The 20,416-nt window shown below is 38.3% G+C and overlaps 1 protein-coding gene across 2 annotated transcripts in view; it reads right to left on the reverse strand.

Moving 5' to 3' along the window:
* The window catches only part of vps50 (VPS50 EARP/GARPII complex subunit), a 112,131-nt gene that overhangs the window by 29,986 nt on the left and 61,729 nt on the right, over positions 1-20,416 (reverse strand). Inside the window, exons 14-22 of one of the 2 annotated variants that reach the window (XM_024299775.2) lie at positions 17,871-17,947; positions 17,650-17,744; positions 16,900-16,998; positions 14,852-14,942; positions 14,485-14,670; positions 12,736-12,854; positions 12,066-12,172; positions 11,093-11,214; positions 6,287-6,367 (exon numbers count right to left, since the gene is read on the reverse strand). In XM_024299775.2, the coding sequence (XP_024155543.1) occupies positions 6,287-6,367; positions 11,093-11,214; positions 12,066-12,172; positions 12,736-12,854; positions 14,485-14,670; positions 14,852-14,942; positions 16,900-16,998; positions 17,650-17,744; positions 17,871-17,947 (977 nt within the window). Of the gene's footprint in view, positions 1-6,286; positions 6,368-11,092; positions 11,215-12,065; positions 12,173-12,735; positions 12,855-14,484; positions 14,671-14,851; positions 14,943-16,899; positions 16,999-17,649; positions 17,948-20,416 lie in introns of both variants that reach the window. The other variant, XM_036214182.1, reaches the window with a different exon arrangement.

Below are 20,416 nucleotides of genomic sequence, written 5' to 3' on the forward strand. Positions count from 1 at the left end.
CTATTTTAGCCTGCTTTCCATTTGTACGGTACAGTACGGTCCAATATTTTAGCCTGGTTTCAACTGAGTGGTCCGGTACGGTCCAATATTTTAGCCTTGTTGGCACTGAGCTGTCCCGTGCAGTACACTATTTTAGCCTGGTTTCCATTAGTACGGTACAGTACGGCCCAGTAATTTATCCTGGTTTCAACTGAGTGGTCCGGTACGGTATGGTCCAATATTTTAGCCTAGTTGGCACTGAGCTGTCCCAAGCGGTCCACTATTTTAGGCTGGTTTCCATTACTACGGTACAGTACTGTCCACTATTTTAGCCTGGTTTCCATTACTACGGTACAGTTCGGTCCACAATTTTAACCTAGTTTCCACTTAGCGGTCCCGTGCGATCCACTATTTTAGCCTGGTTTCCATTAGTACGGTACAGTACGGTCCAGTATTTTAGCCTGGTTTCAACTGAGTGGTCCGGTACGGTCCAATATTTTAGCCTAGTTGGCACTGAGCTGTCCCGTGCAGTACACTATTTTAGCCTGGTTTCCATTACTACGGTACAGTACGGTCCACTATTTTAGCCTAGTTTCCACTGAGTGTTGTGGTGCAGTCCAGTATTTTAGCCTGGTTTCAACTAAACAGTCTGGTGCAGTCAAGTCCGGTCTAGAATTTCAGCCTGGTTCCCTTCCCACTAAGCAGTCCAGTATGGTATGGTCGAGTATTTTAGTAAAAATTGAAGACCCAACGAAAATTTAAAATACAAAAAAAAGTTTAAAAAAATTCAAAGCAGCAATGTAGCCATGAGATGGTCCAAGTCCGGATAAACAGAGGGTTCTGTCATGAAGGGCATCTGATGTGAAATCTTTCCCAAAACCAATTATGTTACTCATATGAAATCCTGCTACAAATAAAAATTCCTTAGGTTCATAGTTTTTAGTATTTCTACAAATCATTTTTTTTCTTTCTCAAATCATCTGATCAGATCTATAATCATCAACACATCAAAAGAAGTGTTTCAGATAAGTGTTTTCACACCACGAATCCTCTCACCTTTCAACGCGTCTATTTGTGTGTTCATTTCTCACTTCCAGAACACTGCTGCCAGCACCAACCCATCTTTACACGAGGGTTCTACTGCCAAGTGGACAAAAGTTTAATGAGCAACATCCGTGCTACTCTAAAACTTGTCAGGAGCAAGTCTATCGGAAAAAATACACCCAAATCGAATCGATTCATCACACAACTGGAGGGGCTGGAACTGAAGAACAGGCATCAGATATAATCTCAGCACACATGATCTTTGAACTGCCGACAACCCGTGAAGTAAACACAAATGAACCGTTGTCTTTTCAGTCACACACACTCACCGATGACACACAGCAACACAACAGCCTTTTTGTTTTACAAGTTAAGGTGCATGAAATCACTGGACACAGCTGCTTTGGAGGAGGGAAAGAGAAGAAGGGAGGGAAAAAAAAGGAAAACAGATGAAAAAAAAAAGTTAAGAAAAGTTGGATGATGTCTACGACTGGTTTAAGGAGAGAGAGGAGAGGACAGGTACCAGGGGAATGGCAGGGAGCATGGAGAAGATGGGATGATACGGATACAGTACATGGCAAAGTATTTCCCTCTTTGGATGTTTTTTTGCTTTTATAAATTACTCATGATCAATAAAATGTAACTTTTTTCACACATTTCTTTTAACAAAAAAGCCTTTAAGTAATCACTGATTAGCAGCAGATCTTTTGAGCTACTTTAATAGAATTCACAAAGGTCTTTTTTATCATGGTGATGCTGTTTTTACCCAAAATGAAAAAAAAAAAGTCATTTACAAGAACAAAGTTTCTTGCAGAGCGACAGTAGTTCCTTAGGATTCAGACTTGTATAGTCCCCTGGGACGACCCCGACTTGAGTCTAGGGGGGACAGTAACGGAAACTGGACTCCAACAAATAAAAGTAACACAGTTTATTAAATAAAGGAAAACCCTGTGTCCTGACATGAGTGAAAAATAATTAGTGTGCTGGTAAAAAAAGAAAAAAAAGGGACAAACCAAAACTGAGTTGGAGCCCTGGCCAAAAGTAAAATAAATCAGGGAGACTGCTGACCCAGCCATGTCGACCGTCTGCTAAAGGCTGCCAAACAAAAAATACCTAAAGAAAAGAAACAAACAAAGTCTGCAAATCAGAACTACCAAGGTCCAACCCCAAACTAACACAACAAAACACAGTAATCTAAGATTACTGAGGACAAAAAAGGTAAAAGAGACCAAATCAAACCCAGCACCACACCTGCTGCTCTGCTCCCTGCCTGGCTTGATGTGGCGTCCTCTGCCTTAAACAGACAGCTGGTGGCGATCAGGGGACATTAGCCACACCAGCCAGGTGAGCCAAAGTGACTGGATGGAAAAGAGGCCAGGCAGCAGCAGCAGGATGACACATTTGGTCCGCTTAAAGTGAACCACAGTTCATTTCCCCCGATAAAGTATCAGTTTGAAACGAACAAATTCTGGTCCCGGACCAGGAACTGCTCTCAGACCCGTCTTTCGGGGTGGTTAGTTTCCAATCAGACTGAGCTTCGGTTCGCTCTGAGATTCCTGAGTCTGAATACGATCCTGGGCCAAAATAAATGGACGAAAACGCCCACCATAGCTGGTGGTCACGTAAACAGTGTAGGAATAACGCAACAGATGTAAGGGAATAATTGTCGTGATACCAAACAAGAAAAACTGCTACAACTCCTCACGTTTTATAACGTTTGTTCTAACATCGCTAAAAAAGGCTTCTTAAATGATTTCCCGTGTTTCATTACACGACTGCCCGCTTCTGTAAAGTCATCCCAAACGCTACCTTGTAGTTTGTTGGCAGAACTCTCTCAAAAACAAGGCCATAACACCACAACAATCAGAAACATGTGGTCGGATGATTTGGGGCTCATTCAAAAAACCTTTAACGTGATCCGCATTGCTTCTCCCAACAATCTGTCATCCAACCTTCTTAACCGTCATCTAGACAGTAACAGTCATTCAGGATTCCTCCGCTGAACCAAAACATGTTGAATCTGGCCTTCATACGGACGCTTAAAAGTGATCAGTGAGATAAAAAGTTTGAACAAGTTAAAATCCTGGGAAACCGCAGCACCGTAGCACTATCATCGTTCTCTTTTTATTTGCCCCGCCCCCATAATTGCTGCCCAATGGATGAAGAGATATTTAATCATGTGGTTTTGTTTCGGTTTCGGCAAGTAACTCAGAGAAAAGGTTGTTGTAAAGTACAATTCAGGTTAAAATTAAACAAAAAGACATTTTTGTGTGAAAAACAAGAAATTATAGAAGAAAAGGTAAAATATGAAATACTTTTTCAAGGTAAATCCAACAGAAACGTCATGAATTTTCTAGTCACACATCAGATTCAAAATGAGACTTTGGTGCAGATTTCTTTTTAAGGTAAACATCTTTTCCAACCCTTCACATGTAAACAATTTACATAAAATAATCAAAGTTTCACAGTGAGTGCACTCCAAATGAAAATGTCAAACTCAGACGAGTGAGAAGGTTTCAGAATGTAATGGAGAATTCGGCAGTGAGAGCATATAAACTGGGGGATGATCTTTTACTCTTTTTTTTTTCTTCCCTGGGGGGTGGGATGTTTAAGCGGCAGAGTCTGGATGAGATGGAACCTCACCGGCGTCGGCGTGGGACTCTAAGTGATTAGTAGCTCATTGGCTTTAGAGTCCAACAGTTGCGAAGGCAAATCAGAGGAACAAAACCACAAGGAATCGGCAGCTCCGCAGACGAGCAGCGTGCAATTAACTTTATAATATGTTTACAAATGAGGTCTAGCGTGTCACCATCTCTGGAGTGTGAGCGGATCTGTATGCAGAGGCTGGATTTACTATACCCTCCATGCAGACACGGTGTTTTAAAATAAACCATCAACAGGACTTCTAATCAATATCTGAGAGCTGCATAGAAAAAGAAAAAAAAAGGTGACTAAAAAATATTATTATGCAGTCTGTAAGACACACAGAGGAAGAGAAGAACTGAGTAATTAGGATTTTGCCTTTAAAATTAAAAAAATTCAATTAAATAAAATAATTTATACTTAGGAAAAGAAGAATTTGAAGGTGAACATCCTAATTTAAGTTTATTATGGCCTGCAGCAGTCCTATGCTGCACTTTTGAGCTAAAATTTTGCTCCTGCCACATACTCAAAATCACCAAAATTTGGACACACTAATACTTGGTAAAAAGGATTTTTCACTTGTGTCTGAATTCCTTGCCTACTCACTATACAGTGCATTTGGCATTTTGTAGTGCTGTCCAAATCTACAATACCAAAATCAATTTGAAATTTCCCAGAAGTCTTTGTGAAAAACTAGCGTGCATCAAACCTCACTACATTAGCGAATATAGACCACAATGCATTGCGTTTGAACAATTTCTATAACACTGATCGCAGCTTTAATTTGACTTTGTATCTTACTAAAATGCAATCAGTTTACAAACGTCTTGGGGTCTAAATGCAAGGCCAGAATGATTCTGCTCACATTGTACCCGCAGGAATTCAAACACACCTCTGCATGCGCCCGTCCACCTTTTTTATCTGCGACCATTTGATCATCTGTACGACTCAGCAGGCCGTCACCCACTTTAAAGCAGACTGCTGTGCAGCCGGGAGCGTCAGTCACAGTCTGACAGTCATCTGAAAAGAACTCGCAGTCCCTCTTTAAAGTCGCTCAGGTGTAAAAAAAAGAACAGGTAACAGTAAAAGGCAGTAAAAATGTTTCAATAACTCACTTTCTAAGTGTTTTTTGTGTGTTTATCTTTTCTTCAGGCCACTACCTAATTGTTAAGCTAAACATACTAGGTACATGGGGTCATTTTAGTTTATTTTTGCAATTGTAAGGATAAAGATGAAGTGCTTAGGTGTACAAGATAGCAATCAAAATACACCTTTATTCTGGCATTTGTCTGATTAAAATGAGTATATCTATTGTAAATGGATGATTTCTCCAGCTAAATGAGAGGCTTTCGCAGTTTCCCACGAGGCCAAAAGTGAAAATGATGCTGTCTGCTCCCTGCTGTATAAAAAGGTGTTGATTGAACCACCAAGCAAAGGTGATGCTGCTACACTGCTGATGTGCTGCATAACATTCTGAAGTAAAAGAAAGTAAATGGATTAAAGGACATTTGGACTTCCAGTAGTTTATTATGAAATGCGTAAACACAGCAGCTGATTCTGGTCTAAACCGTTGATGGCTGGCTCTTTTTTAGACGTTTTGTGTTTTGTCGTTATTTAATAAATGGTCGATTTATGGCATTCACAGAAGAATGAGCACAATAAGACTCCAAGAAAACATCCACTCACACTGCTAACCTAAATTAATCAGGTTTTTCACTGATAAACACGGTTTGGCAGAGATTTTCGCTGGTTCCCCTTTCTGATTATCCTGTGCTCAATCCAAGTTGGCGAGAGTGGTTGCCATAGAAACAATGACTCAGACCGATTCTGACCAATCACTGCTTACTGGCTCCAACATGGCGGCGTCCATAATCGCAAAAAAAAAAAAATGGCGACTGAATTGACTTCATTTTACTGGAGCACTTTCTAAAAAGAAACTTTCTATGGGTGATGTCACAGTCACTTAATCCAGTTCTCATATACAGTCAATGTGAATGACTAAAAGCTACAATAGGCAGAACTTTCCTAAAAATAAATGTTTACATTTAAAATGAGCAGAAAAGTAAATGTTTATATAAATAACCAAGAAATTGCATGGAAAAAAATCCTTTTAAAGACTTGATGGATCAATAATGGACTTTTTAAGGAGAATCAATGCAATGAATTGCTTTTTTTAAGTCCAGCCTTAGAGTCAGATAAGAAAAATGATTAATTAATATGAGTAAAAACATATATCGGAGAAACCAGACTGAAAATTCAATATCTGCAGACTGCGCCACACTAATTGTCCCTGTGTAACATTACAGACCGCGGATCATTCCAGACTCTGCTCTGTCCATAACACATGGGAGAGGGGGGTGCAGGTGTGTGGGTGCAGGAGGGGAGAGGTGACCACTGGCCAGATAATGACGCCCCATAATGCATTTTGTGGTGACACTGTGGACTCTTAACAACATGATTACGCACACAGAACTGGCTCAGGTAGATAAAGCTGACAGACAAGAGCTAAAGAGAGAAGCAAAAGAGCACTCAGTGGATACAGGTGGAGTGAGCGCGCTCACGTCACACAGGAGATGAGGTAACCAGAGAAGGACGACGGGAAAAGGCAGTTTTGCCTTACCATGTCAATGAGGCTCTCTTGGATCCGGTTCAGCGTGGTTCTCAGCCTGCTGCTGATGAGGCCCAGACCTGATGACTCATACTGTGGAAACATGCACACAAACTCCATGAGAAACATAAAAAACAACCAGAGGGTTCCTCCTTCTGTCACACACAGACAAAACACTCTTTGATTTTTTTTTTTTTGCGTAAAAAAAGAAGGAGCGACTTCAAAAATCAACCACAAAGGTGACATTTCAGAGGGGAAAATAAAGAGGGTACGGAGCCATGGAGAGGGTAACGGCAACCAGATCAAAGAGGATCTAACCCTCCTTGTGAGATGTGTCTGGGGTCACTTGCGAAAGCAAATAACACATCTCAAGGGCACCTATTCTGAAGAGAAGCTCTAACACTCCAGAAAACACTCTTACCAGGCAGTCAGGGCCCACCACCCTGGCAGTGGCCCCCTCTCTGCCACCAGACGGGGGCAAAGAGGGGCTCGGTACAGGCTAAGGGTGGCAAATGAGAAGCAGAAGAAAAAAAAACTCAAACATTGAAAACCCACGAGTAGAAAGTAGAACAGAACAATAAAACAAAAACAGAACAAAGCTAATTATGGCAAAAGTACACAATGATCGCTTCACATTTTAAGCTTTAATTTAGAACTACAATTGTTTAAGTGTAGTCGCAATTTATTTGCATGAATGAATGTTTTCCAAAAATGCAACTGATATATGACTTTTTCTTCTTTATTATGCTTTTTTGTTTTGTTTTACAACTTATACTGCAGAGTATAATGAAGTATTAGGGTCAGTTTACAGACAAAAATTGTTTTTTAATTAAATTACAACTTTAAGTCTTGTAAATTTATGAGAAAAATGTTGTAACCAATAAATTAAGAGAATAAAGTCATAAATTTATGACTAAAAATCTTAAGCTAAATGTATTACTTTTTTCTTGTAAAATTACTAGATGAAAAGTTGTACATTTACAAGATTAAAAGTCGTAAATCTACAAGATTTACAGTCGTAATCTTATGGGGAAAAAACTTGTAAATATATTAGATTAAAAGTCCTAAATTTAAAAGACAAAAACTTGTAAATTTACAAAATTAAAAGTAATACATTTAGGAGATTAAAAGTCATTAATTTACAAGAAAAAACGTACATTTACGAGATTAAAATTCGTAAATTCAAGAGATAAATAATAAATTTACAAGAAAAAAATTCATACATTTACTAGATTAAAAGTTATAAATTTACAAGATTATAAATCATAAACTTCTGAGAAACAAACGTATAAATTAACAAGATTAAAAAGTCGTAATATTATTTATTTTTTTTATTTTTTGATGGCCTTAATACTACGTCGTACCGGAAAAACTTACAGTCTGAAAAATACAATAATTAGCAAACTGAAGTCCAGTAAATGAAGTTAAGCTTTTCAAAAAAGAAAGTTTTAAAATGACAAAATGACCAAGAAAAAGTCTTTTTTTCAAGCTCAGGAATTGTAGGTGTCGATGTGTTTCTTTTGTGTTTGAATTTTCAAAGCAAACTGTTACCAGGATGTCTTGAATTTCCCATAAATGTCCACAAGCTTTGTTCAAATTCAAAACAGCAAAAAGACACAACGTATGAAGTATGGTTTGAAATACTTGGAAGGAGGAAGAGCTTTTTCTGAATGTACAGAGGATTTTTAGACTGCAAGGCAACATTTTTAGAGAAGAAAAACATTCTAAAATACAAAACTTCAACCCTAGTAATTTCTGCTAATTATATTTTAGCTGAAAAGTTACTTTCAGCATTTGTTTTAGAAAATAAATCCAACACTTTTCAAAAAGAGCCACATGTGACGGACATTTTTGCTGATCTGCTTTCTTTTCCTGGTCTGTTTTACTCCCTTTTTTTTCTTTATTAGGCTTCATTTCCCCTTCCCTGTTACTGCCACCATATTTCAAAACAGAGTCCCATCCATCCTTCATCCTTTTTTTCCCTCCCTCATATTTTTGTTTTATATCCTTTTACTGTCTCTTCCCGGCGCAGACACCTGAGCTAGAAGATCCAAGTTATTCCCATGGAGTGGAACTTTCCAGAGTTTTTGAGCATTAATCACTTTTTCCAAATGTGTGTTTGTAAATCTGCCTCTCTCAGCCCCCGCAGCTGAAAGCGCGGTTATTAATGCTTGTGAAGAATGCGCACGCAAAGCGCATAATGCATCTTTAGCATAGGTTTGACACTGACAATAGAGCAGCTTTTTTTACTGGTAACCATAGCTGTTTATCCTTTTCCATATTAATGCCCTGCCATTAGTCTTCAAGCGGAGAAGTCAAGCGGCTCAATCTTGATTCCGGTGGTGTAAAAAAGAGCAAAGTCTGGGTCAAAACACCAGCATATGTGCTGGGGCAATTTCCAGAAGCTTTTTAAAGATTCATGGAGGCATTAGCATTTTACTGTCTGTCTCTCTGAGTGAGATCTATTAATAAAAATGGGGGGGAGTTAAAGAAATTGTACTTTTAGAGGACTATCGCGGAGGGGAAAGAAAGGAGAAGTGACAGTTATATGTTTGTGGGGAGATTGAGCGCTCTGGAGACAGAGAAGGTTTCAAAGACAAGTGAGGTTGTGTGGAAACAGCAGAACAAATTAGATTAAGGATGTGGCAGATCAGTATAGAGAAGAAGCATGAAAAAAAAGTGACAAAATGTTTAAAAAAATGGTTTAAGATAAGGTATAGACGCACGCCGATAAATAAAGCTGTGTGGGTGGAACCAGAACGTTTAGATTGAGACGTACGAGAAACGCAAGGCAACATTTGTCAACCATTCCTCGGCTCCCCTCCACGCACATAAACATGCCAATAATCGGAATTAAAGAGGCCCCCACTGAGGCTTTTTCCTCCTTATCTCTTCATCTTGATGGACAGAAGTCATTACCATTTTCCCTGAGGCTGGAAACAAAACAAACGCTGCTTTTTCCCTCTTTGTGGAACACATTATAAATGACATAATCGCCTCTATATTGACTTCTTCTTTTTTTTTTTGGGTGGCTGTGATAGACAGAAAATATGGAAGCTCTTATTATTCAACGTCAGACTGTAAAATATTCAATAAGCGTACAGACATCCATCTCAAAAGACAATAAAAGCAATTTTCGTAGCGAGGCAGAGGTAATATTATTTGGCTTCAGTCCACAAGTTGCATTCAGTACAGCAAGTACAAAAAAAATAATAAACTAATAAGACGCTCAGCAAAACCATAAAGAGCAGCATCGCAGTCAATAAAAACAAATATCTGAATGGTTTGAGGGCTAAAGCCGACTCAAACTTACATCTTTAGATTAGCGTGGAAAAAGAACAATATGGCACCTCAGAAAATGCCTAATGTTCTGTTTTTGCTCCTTTTTTTGTTTTATGAGATATTTTGTCATCTTTATTGGAAAACTCCAACATCAGCTCAGAAATGTTTCTAATAGCCTTAATCCTCTTGAGCATAGATGCTTTCTGAGGTTTAAATGTTTCTAAATGGGTCTTTTTGGATACCCTGCAGGGAATTTCAATAAAAAGTCAGGTTTATCGTGGCCAATACTAGTGCATGTTGTTCCAATTTAAAACACATGCTCTCAAATCCCTGTTTAATAGGATAATCTATTGTCAAAATTGTTGAATATTTAAGTTTTTATTTTGTAAGGTTTCAAACGTTGGAGCAAGAATAGCTAGCTTTCAATTTAAACTGTAACAAATGATTATTGATTTCATTTGCTTTCATTGATGGGCTGAAGTTGTCTTCAGTTTTCATAGCAGAAATGCTTTTTGTTTAAGAATGCAGTTACTTTATTTTTATTTCATAGTGCCAAAATACATTTTAAGAGGAAGTTGATCAATTTCAACTCTAAGCAACAACAGTCATTCGAGTGGATATTTGCAAAAAAAAAAAAAATTGGCAAAACTTTAGAGAGAAAATGTTAATAGATTTTTTTCCTACTGGCATGATGCAGGCAAACACCAATACAACACGTAAGGGAAGTAATGATGATGCAGGTGAGACGCAGGTGTGTCGTATGCATTTTTCATTTTTTTACTTTTCGTTTTCCGAATTGTTCGTTCAAGTTATTGTGCAGCCTAACTGTTAAAAATGAGTAAATTAGAGCATCATTTGTTTGGGCGTCCTATAGGTGTCCCACAGGCACTTAAGTATCTTAGTATTTGTACCCAGTCATTTAGTGGCCATACATATAAACCCAGTACGTCACAAGTGCGTGCAACTTACATTAGCCTACGGTTGACAATCCTACATTCCTTTTTCAACGATGTCCCTTGAGGTGCCGTTCAAGCCTCAAGGGACATTGTTGTTGTCCATTTTCGCCAGTTTAATTTTGAAAGTACAAAAACACAACGTAATTCGTGAGACAAAACATGCATTTTACAAGGTCTCCCACTCGACTGAGAAAGTTTTGGACGAGTGAAGAAAGCAGGACAAAGTACGGTACTTGATGCGGGGGAGGAAAAACAAACAGCTCCTTTGGAAGCTAGGGGGGAGGGGAGACGGACTAGGGACGCAATCGAGAAAATGTAAACTGACAGATGCAACACATCGGAGATGCAAGGGGGCAGATCTGTGTAAATTTAGGGGTAAGTCATCAAATCCACTAAATCATAAAACCTTTCAGCCTATTGGTTTTGGGTTTATAGGTTTGATTCCATGAGTAAAAGATGATTATGTAGAGTCGAGGTGGTCGCAGTGTTTTAAAATCCCTGAAAGACTAAACTTTTACAGTGTAAAATACCAGATTATAACACGAATGACAGAAAAAGCTACAAATACTAAATACTGTACCATATCGTTGCGTCCAAAGAAGGTGTACACAGCGTAAAGGTAGTAGTCAAACAGCTGGGACACACAGTGGATGACATCAAAAGCAATCGGTTTGAGGATGTTCATCATCTGCATGTATTTGCCTGTGTGGAAAAAGAAAAAAACAGAAACAACCGTCAGTTCACAAAAACAGAAAAACTTGTGTTCGTATCAAAATTTCATCAGTCAATAGGGGCTAAACAGTGGTACTGGACCTTCAGCAGAACATTGCATTTGCATACAAATTGCAAGAATTGAATTTAGCAGGCAAGTAATAAAAGTTACATATACAGAAGAACAGGGAAGGATGAAGGGAAGGAAGTAAATAAAAAACAAAAATCAGCTCAATGTGACTGCCACAGAGACGCCACTTTTTCTGCCCCTATCTTAAATCCTATACCGAGAAGTCAGGGTTCAACCTAACTCCATCACAGTCCTGCTGAGACGAACTTTAACAGGGAACCAAACTGTGTGTTTTTCTTGTTAAGAATCTCCCAGCATGCCTCTAAATCAATAGAACCTTCTATGTGAAATGCTATAAGATTTATTGATTCCGAAGGAAACGGGAAAAACGTGATATTTCATTTGCTCTGTTTGAAAGTTTGAAAATAAAAGAGGAGAAATGCTTTTCTTTTGAAAGTCAGAAACACTTACTGCTACCACTGAAGTGTATCAGACACAATCTACAAATAAAAAAAATTGTCAGGGCCCTAAAATCCAAGAGAGGTGTTTCTGAATGCCCTCAGTTACGTCACAAAGCAGCGCTTTTGGAAATGGAGGTCAGAGCCCGAGGTGAAGGCTAACCATTATCACTGCAGCTCAGTCACACAGCTACAGAGCGCCCCGACTGCAATCATTTCCTTAATTGCTGGGTAAATTAAAATCTCTGAAGGCCAGAGGAGATGAGCCTTGGCTCCTGTGAAACATGGGTTGTGTGTGCAAGCGCAGGACCTACCGACGAGTCGAATGACGTTGAGGGTGGTGTTGGTGAGGATTGGAGCATTTGCCTTATTGAGACAGTAGTCGGACTTTCTCTTGCTTCTTATCGTCTCTCGGGATACGCTGGGGGATGAAGCGAGAGAAAGAAAAGGATAATTTAACAAAAACAGACTCAGTGATACTTGAAATCGTCTCTGAACCCCTGCGAACTCGAGTTCAAAACCTTTAGTTTGGGTCTAAGTGTTCTAATTGGTCAATCAGGACCCGTTACACACGGCAGGACATTTGGTCGGACCCCCCCGTGGTGGAGCCTCTGAACTGGTCATTACATCCCTGATACAGATCTCATTCTGAAAAATTAGATAGCGGTCTTTCTGGATCCGATCATGCAACCTTTTTAATAATTAATCATTATCACCTCCCAATTTTAACAGAAAAAAGTGAGCAACTGGAAGGTGATGCCTCAATTATCCTGTGGAATGATTATAAGTATTAAAAAAGAAGACTCAGACTAAAAGTAGACTGAAGTTGGAATGAGAAAAAAACTGCCATGAGACCAAAAATAAAACCATCTGAATAATAACGTTAGGAAAAATCATGACAAATGCCTCTAAATATATACAGAGATGATCTGAATACGGCCTGATTTCATGTGACATTCTGTGACGGCTTGACTCAGTACTGACCTCTTCAGAGGGGCGTCACCTGTCTGCTCGTCAACATAGTCCTGCTTGAGCTCCTCGGCGACGTCGCTGTCGCTGTCGTATTCCTGATACACGCTCTTCTCCAGCTCATCCGACTCATACTGGACAAATACAGAAGGGAACGATCAGATTGCTCCCGAAGAGAAAATGTCGGTGAAGATGCTGAATTCAGATGAATGTGCTCAAATACATGAGGGTAGAGAAAAAAAGGAATAATGTACCAAAGAGAAGTAGGACAAAGGACCTTTATGAAAGAAAGAGGAGTATATATATATATACCAGAATAAAGTCAGAAAATAAGGAGAAAAAAGTCAACATTTTATGAGAGTTGACTTGTGAAATTACGAGAAAAAAAGTTGTAAAAGCCGAGCTGTTGCAAAAATTGGTGGTATAAACCTTCCTCTACGTTCTATTTATGGTGGTGTCCTAAGGCTTTAGTTTATCTTAGGAATCTATGTCCCATAATGCATTTGGACCTCTGCAACTGTACTGTCAATGACGTAAACATCACAATTGCAGGAAATCCACTTCTTGTGGGTCAAGAATCTTTTTCTGAAGAGGCCCAGTTTTCTGCAAATTCTCCTTATACCCATGATATATGGTAAATAGTAAAATGGCGTTGCTTGTATATCAATTTTTTACCTTCCTTTAAGGCCAAAAGTGTTTTACAGTCACAGTCCTATTCACCCAGTCACACATATTCATAGGCACTGATAACTGGCACCAACCTTCCACCAGGTTTGTAAAAATGACAAATGCCTCATAAATTTATTACTCTAATATTGTAAATTGTCAAATTATAACTTGTGAAAATAAAACTTTACTATCATAAAATTATGATTTTTTTCCCCTCAATTTTACAAATGTATAATTGTAAAATTCTCGACTTTTTGGTCATAATGTTACAACTTTATTTTGGTAGAGAAGATTTTTCACATTTTTACAAATTTATTATGTGAATCTTTGACTTACAAAATGATTAACATAAACCTACAACTTTGTTCTCATAATTTTACAAATTTATTCTGAGAAATTCTTGACTTTTTTTCTCATAAGTTTACGATTTTTTCTCATAATATAACTAATCTCAAACTTTTAATCTCAATGTGACAAATTTATTTATCTGGAGTTACGAATTTTTCTCATAATTTTACAACTTATTCTTGTAAAATCTTGACTTTTTTTACTCATAATTTTACAACTTTTTTTCTCATAATGTTAAAACTTTATTTTTGTAAGTTTAAGACTTTTTTCCTTTTTTTCTCATAAATTTAGTCCCCTAAATCTTAGATTTTTATCACTCAATGTTGCGAAATTATTTACATAAAACTACAACTTTTTTTCCTCAGAATTTTACAAATTTATTCTTGTCAATTCTTGACTTTTTTTCTCATAATGTACAACTTTATTCTCATAAAATTAACACTATTTTCTAAAATGTTAAGACTTTATCCCTCATAATGTTACAACTTCAATTTTGTAAAGTAACGACTTTAGTTTATTCTTGCAAATGTATTCATTTTTATAGTGGCACTTATATTCCATTGTAGAAACAATCCCATCTATCCCTCTTAGAACAAAATGTTTTTAACCGAATCGTAAATATTTAGAGCCAAAACTCAACCTCCTTTATCACAGATTGTATTTGAATATATACAATAAAATCTATTGTTTTTTTCAATTTTGAACAAACAAAAGCTGAAGTTAATCCCGTCAACCCTGAACACCAACCCCATTAGAGGCCAGCACGTCCTCCGTCTCCTCTTCTTTCTGCTCGATGTGCATCTCAAAGGGGTTCCCGTCCTGAAGGAACTGCTGGAACAGCGACAGCTCCTCCCGGGCTGCGTAGGAGGAGGACGCCGCCTGTCTGCTCGGGGACATGGATGGAGAGCGACACTGGCCCATGAACTTGAACTCCTGGATCAGAGAGAGTGACAGTAGATGAGGCTCTTACTCATACATACTGAACATTTGATTTCTTCTTTTAGGTATAAACTAAATGTTTTTCTTTACATAAGAAGGGTGTGCAGTGGGTGACTCTCCATTGAGAAACAAATGCTCTGCTTTTGGACCTCAACTTTTTTTTTTTTTAACTTACATGGAGCTGGGCGATGTTGAAGTTGGACTTGACTGGACAAAGCTCCCACGTCTCATTCTCAAGAAACATCCTCAACTCCTCCAGACGTGCTCTGCACCAGTTGAGTAAAGACAGATCATGTCAGGAAAAAATTAAGAATCTTACAGTTTGATATTTATTTGAAGAGATTAAAGTAGTTTTCTGTGTCCAGAAATATCTAGACTGAACCCAGAGACAAACAGAAGTAGATAGTCGCTGATCCTCAGCAGCGTTGATGTGTTCACACCTCAAACACATGGGGTTTTTGTTCTAAAGGCGTTAGAAATATGTCAAATAAAAAGCCGATTTCACTTCAACAGTTTGTATATTTATTTTAAATTTAAAATACAATTTAAATAGATTTTTTTGTTAAAAAAGAATTAAATCTCTAAAAATGTGGAATAAAGTTTTTCCAAAAATGAAGAATTCCTTTATTTTTGCAGCACTTGGCTCTTTCTAATAGCTGGATCTTGAGAATCAGATTTTGCATCTCCCATCCCCGGGCCAACATTACCCACCCGCTGAGGATTGCACTGAAGGACAAATACAGTGAGAGTTCACTTCTGGGTAATGGCACCAAATGAATCAAGCTTAATGCACAGTGATCTGCACATTTCTAGCTTCCTCAATGGCAGTGCAGATGTGAGAATCCTCATGTGCTCCTCCTCTTCCTCCTCTCCCCTTCGGGTCAATTCCCTCTTACTCTCCCTTTTGGTTACAGGAGCAATTTGTCATCCAGATCACTTCCATCTCATCACATCAAACTCAGCGTTGGATTCCATCATGTCTGATCTGTATCTTCTATCTTTGCCATTTCCTATCGCAGGGATTAAGGCTTAACAGAACTCAGATATTTTAGTGCTTTATCAATTACTCTCGAAAGATAACCTCAATAGTCACTCATGCAAGTTATCTCTAATCACCTGATCGTTTCTTTACTCCAAACACTGCTAAATTAAGAGTAAACCAGCTTGTTTTTGAGCTTTCTTTTCTATTTTACAATTTACCTTATTAATTTGTCTTTAAAACTAGCATTTGTAGCAATTCTTAATATACATCTTTTCCGTACAACACTGCATTACTTTCTTTGATAGATATCTTTCATTATATTATACAATAATTCCATAAAAATCAGAAACCTATAAGTGATAAATCTCGTCATGTTTAACAGCAAAAATCACAAAATATAAGAAAACTGTTGTTATGTTATAAACATTGTCTGTACATGAGAGCTGGACTATGTAACCCCGCCCCTCTAGCGTTCCAAACAGGAAGTAACCACTGGTTCCTCAAAGCCGAAATGTCATAGAGTTCTATAGAAAATAAACAGCTGTTACTCAGTCATGGGGGTGTGACCATTTTTGCTTGAATACTTTTTTTTAATAGTTAGTAATAATAGTTATGAACTGACCAATCAGGTTCAAATCGGTTGGTTGACAGATTTTGTGCAGCCTGCTTTTATGTGGTTGCCATAAAAAACCATGACTCAGCACGATTTGGACCAATCGCTGCTCACTGACGACATCCGGCTACAACGTGGTGTCATCAGTAAAGCCAAAACAAAATCAATATGGGGACTAAATCGACTTTCTGTGGATGATGTCACACTCACTCAGTCCAGTTCTCATATACAGTCATGGTTCCAACATGCAGAGACAAAATTATCCAAAACAAAGTAAAGACGAGGTCAAAACTATGTGAAAAACTATTAAAAATGCCAGCAAAGCTAAACTTAACTGTATACAAGATTACAAGGATTTATTCCAAGGTGTCATAATGATGTGTCATAACTGTTAAGTTAAAAATGTTAAAACTACAAACTTTTTGAAACTTTTACGTTAATTTGAAATGAAAACTATAATATTGTGGGGAGTTAGTGTTACTCCTACATCATCGTAAATAGATGATGTGAAGGGGAAACACACCAGCAAGTTTAGAGACTACTAAGAGTTCAGAGTGGAGTTTCTGAGGTATCCGGTGGCCGGGGTTTCAGATGAACTTTTCCTTCAAGAGATGGTGACTCAGCTCACCTGTGATAGTTTTTGAAGTAGTTAACACTCTGGCGTTTGATCGACTCCTGCAGGACCTCAGACTTGCTGCCACAGAACTCCTCACCAACCTGCATCAACCTAAAACGGGAGGTCAGAGTGAAAAGAGTGTGATGAAAAACGAAGAGTGACATAAATGGAAATAGACACAGGATAGAGCACAAAAAATAAAGAATTTTAGAAAAAGCAAATTTTAATCAGCAAAAAACAGATAAACCTCTTAAAGAAATGATTTTTATTTTTTTATAGGACAATCGATTATAGAAAATTATCTTAGATTTTTGGTGTTTGATTATTAATTTTTATGCTTAAACTTCAGGGCTATGATTTGTAAAATAATGCAACAAAAGGAGCAAAAACAAATCCAAACACCTGAAAAAAGACTAAAAAAAATCTATTTGTTGGCAATGAAACTAAAAAATATTTTTTTTTATAATCAGAGCCCATTGAATTGGTAAATAGTTAAATCAGGGGTTTATTATTACATTTTTAAACAGTTCTTCAATGAAACTAATGACAAATTTTGCATGGAGCTGCGTTGTTACTGATTCGGGTGAATATGTGACTGAGCAAAAGAGCGATCCGACACAAAGAAGAGGGTGTGGGAAAAGCTCTGAAGCTCAACCGGAGTTACATGACGCAGGAGGCGGGGGGCCGCCGAGGCAAGACAAAGAAGGGCAATTAGTGGAAAAATGCAAAACCGAGCCAGCCGGGAGGATTGGTGAGATGTACCTGCTGATGACGTCCAGAACCACAATGAAATCGTCATATTTGAAGTTGGACATGTCCGTTCCCAGGATGTAAGACTTCACTTTCAGCTGGACGTCCTGTGGAGGGAGATTAGAACGGTGTGATTTGTGCAAGAAGACTTTGTGGAGTTGGAATCTGAAGGAAAAAAAGAGTTGGGTGGAGATAGAAAAAATAAAAATAAAAACACAACAGAGGAGACAAACCTGCCAGATCCGTGAGAGTCCGTGCTCCAACTTCTTTTTGACGTAGCTGCGATCCACAGTCAACTCGTCGGACTCATCTACAATTAGAATGAACGAATGATTTTAAAAAAAACAAAGTGATCAAAGAGAAGTCTTTTTTGTTGATCATTTGCTCAATAAAGCAAATCAGTAAAATATGACAAATAGAAAATCGATCTTGAAGATTAGCATGGTCAAACGCCCTTCACTTTGAGCTGATGATTCAGCAGAGAACGGCTGTCAGGAGCAGTTGCCAGTCAGCATCTGACAAGAGAGAAGGTCAAACATTCCCAACAGAGAAATAGACTGACAGCAGCCCAGAGAGCAGCAGGACAATGCTGGATGACTGCTCAATAAGCTGTTAGAACCCTGTTCCCTGTCTGACATGATTCCTCCTCCATCATCGGCTCACTGTCCCCTCTCTTGTATGTTTGTTGTCTCTATTCTCACAGATCAGACAGACTATCGTGTGGCGCCGTGTCAAAGGAAAATCAATCCCTACCTTCTGTTGAAAATTGCCTTTATAAATCTCTGGCTGCTTGTGCCGTATTAAATGGATTTTTAGAGAAGAAAGGCAGCACTGTGCCCTAAAGCCGAGAAGGCTGTCAAGCCCACATGCAGTGACATTACTGGAGTGTCATCGGTGGACAGGCCAAAGGGGACACTAGTGACTGGTACCTTTAGAAACATAAAACTGTTTGGAAACATCTACATTTCTAATGAGGGAACGGGGGTTAACTCTAAGGTCAAATCCCAATCCTCCCCTACCCCTTCAACTGTAGGGGCAATTGGAGCTGTAGTTGTGTAGGAGAAACACATTTCTTCACGTGGGTGTGCTCTGAACATCTGACTTCATGTTGTGTATTTTTTGAGAGCTGGCAGCAGCACACTAATGTAGATGACCGGCAACTATTGATGACATCATCGAGGGAAAGTGTTGTCCTAATTTGACAATAACCAAAGTTTTAAGAATTGTTAAAAACTTGTATGAAAGCTTAAAATGGTAAAACACGTAACTGTTAAGGTCACCAGTTAAAATGGTGAGACTTTTGGTGACCGTTGGGGACTTCTGGTTTCGGTTGATGGAGTCTGCAGCCAGGTAATCTTGAAACAGAGAGCTCTCCGTAGGCGAGGGAAGGGGGTAGGGAGGGTAGGGTAGGGCTGCATGGCACCCAAGTGAAACATGATTTTAAAGAAGCAATAACTGATGAAACCTTTCCCAGCTGATGGCACCCTACCCAGGTAGGGAGTCACTCCATGACTTGGTACATTTTTTAATGAACTACTGTTAATCTATAGAGACTCTGTCCTTGAAAACGACAGTTTTTAGGGGGATATTGGCCAAAAACGGCACAATCCTTTACACATTGATATTATGCTACATTTATGTAATATTTAAAAAAACACAACAGAGTAAGATCTACCTGCACAACTGAATTAAAAAATATTTTTTATTTTCTACCCAATTAATACAAATACATTATTTAAAAGTCAAACAATGTGATGCTTTTTTTCTTTTAGCATTCTGTCCTTCTAGGGTGAACATTATGAACATTACAGATCTTAAGATGGGAACTTGCAGAAACATTGTCTAACAAATACGTTTTTCCTTATTGTATGTAAATGACTGGTCATGTAAGGGTGTCTATGTCATTTTCACTCACTTGTAAAACACTTAAATGCTTTGATAAAAGTGTTTACATATTTTTTCATGCAGACAAGAATAAAACTATTTGAGTACACTCGTCTTACAGTAACTTTGAAACTTAAAAATGACAGAATTAGATTCCAAATACAAAATGAATAAGAGCAACAACTGACAAAAGAACATTTTCCTTCTTCTACAAGGAAAAAAAGAGCAGAAAGAGTTTTGGAACAAGCACCAACCAAGGAGCCAAACCCACACATCCATATGACCCATGGATTGATCCCCATTCTGAAGCCAGATTCAACACTGAGACCTCAGAGGTTTCCCAGCCACCCAAACACAGCCCAGACAGACTGGTTTTAATGCTCTCTGCATCTGTCACTTCAAAGTTCAGTCAAAGAAATTCAAGCACTTCCAAACACGGAAATGAATGCAAAAGCAGAATTACTGACGAAAGAATCCATAGCAATTACAAATGACAGAAAGTAGCAACAACGACTACAATTTGGCATCGCATAAGACAAAAAGATCATTTGAAGAATCTGTCAGTGCAGACAAACATTCAAAAAACATGACACAGCTTCTTCTATCCCAACAAATCTGTTTTGCCAGTTATTTGGAGAAGACGCTTCTCCATAAAACTTGTTTCCCTCCATGAACTGACAAGAATAATTAAACAACCAAACACAACAAATCCTTTGACTGGAGTCCCGACTTCAATGTGATGCTGCTGCTTATGCTGTCTCACAAGAAAAATGGCTGCGGGGGCCTAAAACGCATCGAACACCAGGACTCTAATGGCCTCTTGTCTTAAACTGATGTCACCGCAAAAGCTCACTTTTACAAGTGTGACAAAGCTCGCATGACACACTACTTCAAA

The sequence above is a fragment of the Oryzias melastigma genome, linkage group LG11 (assembly GCF_002922805.2).
Source record: "Oryzias melastigma strain HK-1 linkage group LG11, ASM292280v2, whole genome shotgun sequence".
Lineage (NCBI taxonomy): Eukaryota > Metazoa > Chordata > Actinopteri > Beloniformes > Adrianichthyidae > Oryzias > Oryzias melastigma.